The following is a 10,738-nucleotide window of genomic DNA, read 5'->3' on the forward strand; positions in this document are numbered from 1 at the left end:
GGGGGTGACCCATATTTTGCCGCGTACAAAGCAATTTCTTTGGGTCTTTATCCTTCAGGGTTTAAATTGGGATTTGTTGTATGTGGGGGGATGGGGCTCTCCCTATGGAGGGTCTGGGGGTACGCCCCCCCCAGGAGAAAAATTTAAAAAATAAACCATTAAATGGCACTTTTTGGAGAGTTTTGTGCAAAAAAAATGGAGAAATCAAGTCTTGCACAATATGTGCAAAACTGTAGGGTTAAGAGCCTTTGTGTTGTTGCAGTATCAACAGGTATTAAGGCATTTAGCATTTACATTATTTACATTATTAACTTCTTATGATATAAGAACTGACCCAGACAATGTGCCACACATAATGAGCCACATGGAGAGACAGTAGCATATGTCAGCAACTGCTGAGAAGATCTGGGTCTGTGTGGAACAGGTCCAGGACCCAATGTTAAATTATTGTTGAGGGATCAACTAAGACCACTGAAATTCTAAAGAATGAGAACCACCTTTTTGCATAAATTCTAATCCTTTAACCTTTGTGCCAAGGCTCAGTAATGTTTGGCCCTCATCCTCTGGGCCCCACTTAGTGTATTTACCTTTTGGGGAAAATAAAGACTATTTGTTCATTTTATAAAACATTAAATTAATTATTTACAGTTACATTTAGAGATGCACCGAGGTGAGAGAAGCACAATAGTGGCCCAACGAACGTTGCAGTATCGTATATATAGTATAGTATATATAGGCTTAGTATAGCTCAGATCTGCTTCATCAGATTTCTGCTCATGTTTACAACTTTGTGCACATTCAAAATATAACTCCTGTTATATAGGCTGTACGCTGTGCATTATCGGAGGACTACACGGATGCAACGCGTCACTGCCCCCAGCAGAGCGAGTCCACCAGCCACGCCGCTCACCTCTACTGTTACAGAGCGAGTGGACACGAAGCGACGGGCGGTCTGTAATATCAGAGCTCATACCTGAAGCCGGGGAAATGTACCTGGGATAGCTCGTGAAAAAAATGTTTTCAGTTTGCGAGAAGTCGCAACTTCCACAGACAGGGCTCTTGAACCCCTCACAGTCTCTGAAAGCACAACTAGTCGATCACGAGTGGCTCAACAGGTAGATCTACAGATAAACTCATCTTTCAGAAAATTTGACCGACCGGGGTTGACACTTCAGCGTGAGAAATCAGGGGTGTGGCGTGTGAGCGTGTGAAACCGCTCAAATGCGTGTGTCTCACGGCCAATGCGTGAGAGTTGGCAGCCCTGGGTAACTGCAAAGTTACTGCACTGTTTGCCTACATGAGATTGAATTTGTTTTCTAGAGGGAAAACACAAAGTGAAGTTTGGAAAGTTCACCTGTCCAGGGATTACCTCCTTGGGCACAGAATTGATGCCTAAAGTGTGAGGCTCACTGGATTTTACACACCAGCCCTGCAACACAACAAGCACCACGTCTGTTTACAGTGCAAAGTTAAATTCACTAACACCAACACAGCTAACACTGAACAGTTTGACGCATGGCCAACTACTTTATTTTTTTTATTTTGAAGTCTATCTACAAATTTCTAAAATTCAGTCTAGTTGTACTAAATTTTCTCTATATAGCACATTAAAGAATTAATCTGATTTTTGTTTAACTCAAAATAATACTGCACTGAATTAAAGAAGAAGGTTATGGTCGGGACCAAGAGAGTGTAGTGAAATACAGAAGCTAGTTTAGATTCAAGCCGGCATGCCTCAGTTGAAAATACAGCCAGATTGGACTGGCAATAGCAAATGTCAAAGTTGGCAGGGGAAGAAGCAATAGTATTAGACTTGAGGCTCTCGCAGGTGAGCTAGATAACAACATCAGTGAAGGTGTTATGATTCATTTGATATGCTGAGTGTTAGTGTGGGGTTGAGGGCCATGAACAGAATAAATCACCAGCCAGATGAAAAGTCCCCTTGGTTCATGGCAACTGTACATTACTGCACAACTGTAGCCAGCTTTTTATTACATCTCGAAAAAAACAGATGTAAAATAATTTCTCTTATCCCAACACTAGAAATTACAACATCACAGTTATTGAAAAAGAGACAAAGACCCCAATGCACAATCATGTTTTATAAAGCTGGAAAATGGTGGTTGGTGTCCTTGCTCCTTCCTGTAATTAAATTGTTTTTTAAGTTACATTAAGTTTGTTGAATACACCCTTGTACTTGCTTTATTGGATACAGATCCAATGAGTCGAAGCACAGGCTATTATGCACGTTAGGTTGGGTGTAATTGACAAGGTGTCCTACTTTCAGGACTATGCTGGTGCAACAGTGACGCTCCTGCAACGTGTTATTTATATTAGTATTTTTTATGTATAGTATAATATAATTGGCAGGTGTGATAAGGATTGGCAGCAATGAAGGCCAATCAAATCAGCTCCTCTCCTCTCACCTTTTCAAGCACTGCATTCATTTTGAACAATGTGTAAGAGGACATCAATACATATGGCAACTTAAATATGAGTTCCTAGAAAAAGAATATACAGCACCTAAAATGTATTTGCTGCTAAATTAAATAAAATTCTGGAAATAGTGGACTTCTTCTCACAATGAGTTCCGAACATACAGTACTGACAGACTCAGAAAATAGAAAAAATTGTTCTCATTATAACATGAAAAACCTAATTTTAAATCCATCTTGATAAAAAAGGTTAGTCTGTTATCCAGTCAATGGCTAAAGAGACACTGTAGATCAATCATGTAACATGAATAACCATATCGATTGATAGATCTTAAAAAGATACATCATACCATTATTGATCAATCATATTGAATAATTTTTTAAAAGACATTTTTAATCTTAACAAGACGATACAATAAATAATTAGGAAATAAATAAATGTCACAAAACTGATCAATCATTTAGCATTGATGGCGTCACGTAAAGGTTTTTTAAATTAGATTTACTGTAGCGGTGAGCTGCTTTCTTATTGTTTTGTGCCCCTATCTAATCATTGCGTGTAGCTTTGATGGCAGAGAAGATAAGTGATTGTAGACCACCAGGCTCACAGTTTTTATGATGTAACAAGATACATTGTGTTTCTTGTTAAAACGGAATAATTTGACATTTAAGTGATAATTAATACATGGAAAACATTATAAGAAGGACATTGTTGAAACAACAAACTACTTTAGTTAAAATGAGAACCCAAGCTTATGTATATTTTTTCATAGTGGCAGCAATATGCTGCTGTAATGTTGCACTGCATAAAACAACAAAGAGCTATACAAAAAAAGACTAATTGGCCTTCAGGCACATGTAAAGCTTCAGCTTGCTGTTGGCATTGTGGTTAGTTTAATACTGAGCTCATAAAGCCAACCTTGTGAGGGTCCAGCGTGAAGTTGGGTCGCAGCAGGCTGCCTGCATCCGCATGGTTGTCATGGTCCACTTCATACATGTTGTATGACGGGTTCCCAATCTCCACGTTTATCCCTCCGTTTGTCATGGGCTGTCTCTGGACACGTTTTCCCCTGAGGCGTGCGGAGCCGGGAGTCATTAACATGATACACAACATGCAGGTCAACATAATGTACAGCTTTCCCCGGCTCCACACAACAAATCACATCACACTACTTGGCACACTTGGAGAGTATAACTTTGCTTGGCAGACCTAAAAGCTGGATTATAATCAGCGGCTCAGTGCAGAGGTCAGGCATTTTGCTGAGCATGTTGAAACAAACAAGAAACATTTCATTTTTAAAGCAAAGATGTCCGTTCATCTTCAAAGCTGCGTAGTGTTGTCTCTCTCATCATCTATTGCTGCTTAGAAGCATCTCTCTTATTTATGTCGTATTTCTTTATTTATTTACTTACCTTTGCCTCCGTCTGCAGATGTAAACACCTGCTACCACCATCACAATCAAGATTACCAGCAGGACCAGAGGAACAATGATGGCTATGCTCCCTGGGAGACAGAGGAGAGATGGTGTGGAGAGATAAATGAAAGGAGCTAAGATGTACTCAGATGGTGACACATTGTATGTAACCATGCTTGATTGGCAGTTTCTATAGAGTTCAGGAAATCTATAGTTAGGGTGCCAATCAGGACCAAGTCCAATAGCGAGCTGCAGTAAGAATGTGTGGATGTCTACAAATATGGTCATTTGCGATAGATTTGACTGATATTGAATGGGGACACAGTATGAATGATAATATTCATACAGGAAATATGTAAGGTTTTATAACAACACTTTAAATTCCCAATACTCACCCCCGCTGGTATTGTCTGATCTGCTGCTTTTAGGGGCGGGTCTTTCACACTGTGTTCCTGCCCAATTGGCTGAACATCTGAAGGAGGTCAAAACAGAGTAAAAATAAACTACTGTTAGAATATTTTTCCTAGCAGGAAAAAAATTCCTGAGAAAACACCTTTGCAAAACGAACTACATTATGATGTAACCGTGGCATACATACATATACAACACATTATGAGTCTCACTATGAAGTGCTTTGATCCAACACAAACAAATCACCACCTGGAGAGAGAGCACGATGTATACATACATGTTGTGTCCATAAACAGTGTGTGTGTGTGTGTGTGTGTGAATTTATATGTTGAATATTCAGTGTACAAACACAACAATAGTATGACAGCGGGACAACAAGTCGTCATCTCATTTGTGTTCCAATGGGATCCGATGGGCGTGATGTATGACCCTTGTTAGAGGAGGTGATATCTAATTTCACAACGACTGACGCAGATGGGTCTTTAAAGCATGAGGGAACTGGTAGATGCAACTGAATAATGACAGAATGAAATTACTCTAAATTACATGCACTCCAAGAATCAGAACATCATTGAAAATCAGAATGCAGCCCCATACATTCAGGAAATGAATCACACCCTCGTTGAAGGAAATGTCACAGCAGCATGAATTTTAATGGGAAAGTGGGAGCATCGGGGAGTTTGCTCTCCTTTGGGAAGCGTGAACCATAGAAAGACTAATTCCTTAAGAAATGAAGAAATTCTCTTAACTCTGTGTTGAAAGCGTTAAAGATAAACACTGATTACTGATATGGCGTTCAGCCTGTTAAGTTCTACACTTGACTGATCAATAACGGTCATTTTCAACTTGCCATCATACACAGGTTGCAGACTGATGCCAACGTCACAGAGACTGTCACGTTTTAGTTCCCCTTCCCCGATTCCTGTTTGTTGCATGATATGGGTGGATGGGTGGCAAAGGTACAGAGTCATGCAGCAACTGATAATGTAATAAGTGCCACAACAGCTCATAGCTGCTCAGAATGTAATACAAATTGAAAATATTGAGCTCTAATTCAAGGAGAATACAAAATTTGAAATGCCTTTCTGCCCAACTGCTGCTCCTTCTTCTACCACAAGTACTCCTACTACTCCTACTACTAATAATAACATTAAGTAATATAAAGGAATACTTTGACAATTTTGGGAAAATCCCTATTTGATTTATTGCCGAGTCAGATACGTGGATTGATACAATTTGTCAAAAGTCTGTGTTTTATGTAGGAGTCAGCATCTGGTTAGCTTAGCTTAGCACAGAATCTGCCGACCAGCACCTTAAAAGCTCATTATCATATCTCAGAGACTTCCTGGTTAAATAAGGATTACCTAAAAATAATAATGCAGACGTGATGTACAAAACATCACTTATAAAAAATGACCTGACTAAATGTCAGTTAATAAAGTCTTGTAAAAGGTAAAAAGCAATTTAGTTTGAAGTCAATTTTATTCCAACAAATAAAATGAGCGAGTGACAAAACATTTTCTCTCCAGTTTAAATGAAAGCTGTTGCTGGTAAAAGGGCAAACCAGTGTTTGACAACAACTTTACAAGCTTAGTAATTATTATATGTCACAGTAGTAATCATTCACTAATGGCACACTCCAGTCACAACCAAATGGCTGCAAACAATTTAAAAAGGACACAATAAGACTTTCCAAAAAGTATTTAAATGTCATTATAATCTAGGGAAATATTAATGTCACTACACTGACTCTCAGTTCATTGTTTGGGTTACTTTTTGACAAGTCATTACTTTATTACACTTATTACATGATAAGTCGCTGTGACCAAGAGCCCATGTACTGGACTGAGGCTGAAATGGAGCCAGATGGAGTTGGGGTGGGGGTATGGACAAAAAGGGGTGAGTGGGCTCTGAATACAGCTGGAGAGGTGAGAAGGACCTACTTGCAGCGTGGTTTGTTAAGAGCTGTTAATGTGCACATCCCCTCATTCTGACAGAAGTAATCGCAGGGGTTGGCCAGCTCATCACAACGTTGGTTCTTGAACCCTGACGTGCAGCTGCAAAACATTGTGTTGGGAGTGATAAAAGGGCCCAGAGAATGTATATTGTTGAACTGTTTGCTGCTTGATGAATGGAGACTGACACTCTAATCCCTTTTATCAGCTTCAATCATAAAAATGGAGTAAGTCAATGTTGTGTCCGCATCAAGAAAATTAGCAAAAAATAAATACATGAACACAAATCAAGAGAAATAAGGTATGCAATTGTATTAACACTAAAAAGAGTCTTTTTGGTCAATTGATTACAAACAAATAAAATAAAATAGAACAAGGAAAAATAAAATGTTATTTTCACTTCATTTCAGTTCAAGATGGTAAAAATATATACATTCGATATAAATGGCTAATCATAGGTTTACAAACCATCTATAAACACTGTTTGGGGTGTATTGTAAAAGTTGCAACTATTATAATTAGATAATGATAAATAAGTGGTTCATTAAGCATTTACAAAGCATTCTGATCTATGATCTATAAAAGACATGGTTATTTAATTATTTGTGCACTGATAAAAGCTATCTAAATAAAGTTTGTAGATGCTTAAGAAATCATATATTAACCATTAAGAAGGTATTATAATCATCAGTTGCAACTTCATTATAGCCATCCACATTTTTATTGACGGCTTACAAACACCTTCTTAAATGTGTATAAGTCATCGGTTTTTATAAACAAATACCTAATACAATGTACATATTGTTGTAATGTTTGCAACACTAAACTGTTAAAACATATAGTATAGTCTTACTTTTAGTTAGTCAACATTATCAAGTCATTGTTTGTACAACAATATAATAACTATTAACTTAATTAACTATCAATTAAGCACTCATGAGTGATGTTATTATAAAGTGTTCCAATACCTTAAAATGGAAGATTGTAAGACACATTCGGGGAATGGGAATTATTGTACCTTATTATAACTTATTATTATTGTAACTTAAAATTAAGAAAATTCTTCCTTTGTATATGGATAACAATCAATATCCAACTTTCAAATTTTTTAAACAATAAGGATTTATTGTTAGACAAATATAGGATCTGTTCAAACTGAGGTCCAAAATGCAAGCCACTTTTGCAAAGACATCCTTAAGGCATCCCATAGTTGGCCTGGGAAGACTGTTAGTGAGGAAGAGAAGCCAGAAGAAGCCGAAGTGACACATAAACATTGTGACACGTCAGGAACATATTTTCATCTGAAAGAAAGTCCTTCTATTGTGCACACAAAGTCCAAAGCCAGTTTCTCAGCTCCAGCTTCAGAGATTACTTATTTTTCTGATTAAAATACAGTTTTTAAAAACACTGACACAATTGCTGGAATAAGTGAGATATTTTGCATTATAGGAAAAAGGACCAATTGCATAGTTGAAATGCTTTTCAAGGAGAATATGCAAATATTTCTCACTGAATAGCAGTGAGGGCTTAGATGTTTACCATTGCTGTCTTGACTCATGCATTTTGAAAATCTCTTCAACCTTTTTCAGTGTTTAGTGGAGAATTGTTTGCAATTGAAGCAGTTCTGCCCTGCAAGGTTTTTGCTTTGAGAAGGCTTGATGAAATATGCATTTACTCAGAGTATTAAGGGCAAACATTATGATTTCTTGACACTGACATATCCATCATCTCACATAATCTCTGTTCTTTTCTGCAAATAATAAACCGCTTTATCTACATCTGTTAACCTCATCGAATAAGATCATTTGCATAGAAATTGATTCTATCCACTGGAATTTGTGAGTGATGACCACGAATTTCAATTTAACTACACCGGACAATGGGCAGTTAAAAAAAATAGAGAGTTAGGCTTTTGAAATGAATTTCCAATTTCCTCCTTGGAGAGATTTTTAACACACCACTGCATGTGATTATAGATGAGGTGGTATTAATCTATGGGCAGCGCTTTGAGTAGTTTTCCAAAATAATTCCCTCGTGTCTGCCAGTCAAGCTTACGTCTGTTACACGGTTGTGCCGTTGGATATTATGACATGTTCTACCACTGACACATACCTCAGCTTCTTTTTTTAGAACTTCTAAAACCTACTACTGAAGAGAGTCAGTGAGGCCTGACATCAGCTCTTTACTGCAAGGAGGAACAGTGTGATATGTTCAGAATGGCAAGCTTGGAATGCGCTTTGAAATCATTTTTTTTTCTGCCTAAAAACCATAAGCCACAGTGAGGTGTCACACAGCATAATATGGTGTACTGGCACTCAGCCCCTTGCTGTGCCATGGCCCCCACATAGTGACATCAAACCTTCCCTTAACTTAAGGATTTCTTTCCTGAGGAAGACATCTATCTTGTTCTCCAAGGAGGGAAATGGTACCCCGTGGTGATTTTCAGTGTTGCTTCTAAGACCAAGCTTTCTGGGGCACAGAGCCAGCATTTGAATGGAAACAGTGAGAGTGTGAATACAAGTGGAGAGCATTACATGTTTTTCCCCCACTTTCCTTCACCCATTAAGCAGTGACTTACTGACAGAAAGGCAGGTTGGTGTCAGGGTCCAGGTGACAGGTGCCTCCATTGTAGCAATATCCGTCACACAGCTGACAGCTCGGTGCTATTCTGCCATTTGTGCAACTGGAGGGTAAAGAAATAATGGATGCTAGCAACAGAGAACTACACTTTTACAAGAAGCAAAATAAGTCAGTGGTGGTTTGTCAAACATATGCATAATTCATATAAAGCGGGATAGTTCACCTGGCTTCTAATTCACTGGCTTTACCAGAAGTTAAATTGCTGTAGGGTCCAATACAGTTTTCAGGTTCAATCAAACCAATTAATTCAGCTTGCAGCTTGCAGATAGAGCAACTGAGACCTGAGAATACACTGTAGAACTAATGCTTTTCCAGAAATGATGAGGACTATGCAGCCTTGGCATTATAGCAAAAGGGGATGAGGGACAAGAAAAGTGAGCAGATACCAAGCACTCACTTGCAAACCACATCTCCTGTCTCCTCGTTAATGAGGCAGGGAGCGCCGTGACATCGAAGACACTTGTCCACCTCGCACTTGTTTCCCTCAAACCTGGCGGGACACACACACTCCACATACCCGCTACTGGATAGCGTGCAGGCCTTGGAGTTCACGCAGTAGTGATGGCAGATGTCTTTTCCACAGACACAGAAATATAAAGAGAAAGAGACGTAGTGTGTAATGAGAAACTGGGAACAGAGTTTAAGACAGTTTGATTGGAATTGTACACAGTTTTTGATGGGACCTAATTATCCACATCAAATGACATCTTAGCCACAGATGAAATTATGTCACCCCTTGGGCAAGCAACGACAAGGAAAATACTAATGATGTGGAGTTGAAATTATTTTCCCACAACCAATTATGACAAAGCAATGCAAAAAGAAATACATTATCACTACAACACAGAAACACCCAAAGGTTGTTTGATGGTAGTATTTTGATTTTGTTTATCTGCAAATAGAGTCAAAAGCGGTGTTTGTGGAAAGAAAATACGTTAGGGGGGTTGCTTTTGTTCCATACTCTGCGTGTGAACTTTGAAATGCTTAGTTTTATAGATTGCATGCAGCTTAACTGAATTCAAATCAAAGCTTTGTTGAGAGTGTTCTCGCGGCTAATGTCAATCATATGGAAGTTGTTGTGTTCACAGTGGGGGGGGGACTCACGGTAAAGACAGCGGTCCCCAGTATATTCTGCCATGCATCGGCACACTGGCTGGTTCCCCTGAGTGATGTCGCATGTTCCCCCATTTAAACAGTAGTTGTCACAAATCCTCCTCTCACAGAAAGGCCCTGAGAAGCCAACAGGGCAGCGGCATGTAGACTTACCTGGACAAAGACAAATTAAGAGAGAAAAAATTAAGAGAGTCTAAAAAGACAAAAAACAACAATGCATTGATCCTACTCACAAGTACCGAGATCACAAAAAAAAAACTATGAAATATCTTTAACATATCAATGCACACACTGTTGCACTGGATGACACGTTCCGGTTTGTGTCTTTCTCAAATACAAACTCCTTCTGCTGTAACTATACCTCTAGCGCTTATGGCTGAACATAGTCCCAAACAAATGCACGTCCAATTTCAGTAATGTTGGCTTAAAGCTAAATGACTCAGCTGTTTTGCCAAATGACTGAGTTTTTTTTTTAAAGAATTTTTTTTCCCTTTATTAAATAGTGAAAGTGGACAGACAGGAAAGGTGGGAGAGAGATGAGGGTTGGCAAAGTCCCGCAGGTCGGACTTGAACTCTGGCCGCTGCAAAGGACTCAGCCTACATGGGGCACAAGTTCTTACTGGGTGAGCAAATGGTCATCCCAGAAAGACTCTTTTAAAACAAATTAAACTACAAACTTCTGACTGGTTAAATATATACATATATATACACTCACCGGCCACTTTATTAGGTACCCCATGCTAGTAACGGGTTGGACCCCCTTTTGCCT

General features: G+C 38.8%; 1 protein-coding gene across 1 annotated transcript in view; it reads right to left on the reverse strand.

Annotated features, from left to right (window-relative positions):
* Positions 1 to 10,738, reverse strand: part of lrp1bb (low density lipoprotein receptor-related protein 1Bb) — a 196,640-nt gene that overhangs the window by 1,600 nt on the left and 184,302 nt on the right. Inside the window, exons 84-91 of the mRNA XM_034886078.1 lie at positions 9,961 to 10,122; positions 9,254 to 9,428; positions 8,795 to 8,899; positions 6,205 to 6,318; positions 4,246 to 4,322; positions 3,849 to 3,939; positions 3,355 to 3,505; positions 1,355 to 1,429 (exon numbers count right to left, since the gene is read on the reverse strand). Of these exons, the coding sequence (XP_034741969.1) occupies positions 1,355 to 1,429; positions 3,355 to 3,505; positions 3,849 to 3,939; positions 4,246 to 4,322; positions 6,205 to 6,318; positions 8,795 to 8,899; positions 9,254 to 9,428; positions 9,961 to 10,122 (950 nt within the window). The remainder of the gene's footprint in view (positions 1 to 1,354; positions 1,430 to 3,354; positions 3,506 to 3,848; positions 3,940 to 4,245; positions 4,323 to 6,204; positions 6,319 to 8,794; positions 8,900 to 9,253; positions 9,429 to 9,960; positions 10,123 to 10,738) is intronic.

The sequence above is a fragment of the Etheostoma cragini genome, chromosome 11 (assembly GCF_013103735.1).
Source record: "Etheostoma cragini isolate CJK2018 chromosome 11, CSU_Ecrag_1.0, whole genome shotgun sequence".
Classification (NCBI taxonomy): domain Eukaryota; kingdom Metazoa; phylum Chordata; class Actinopteri; order Perciformes; family Percidae; genus Etheostoma; species Etheostoma cragini.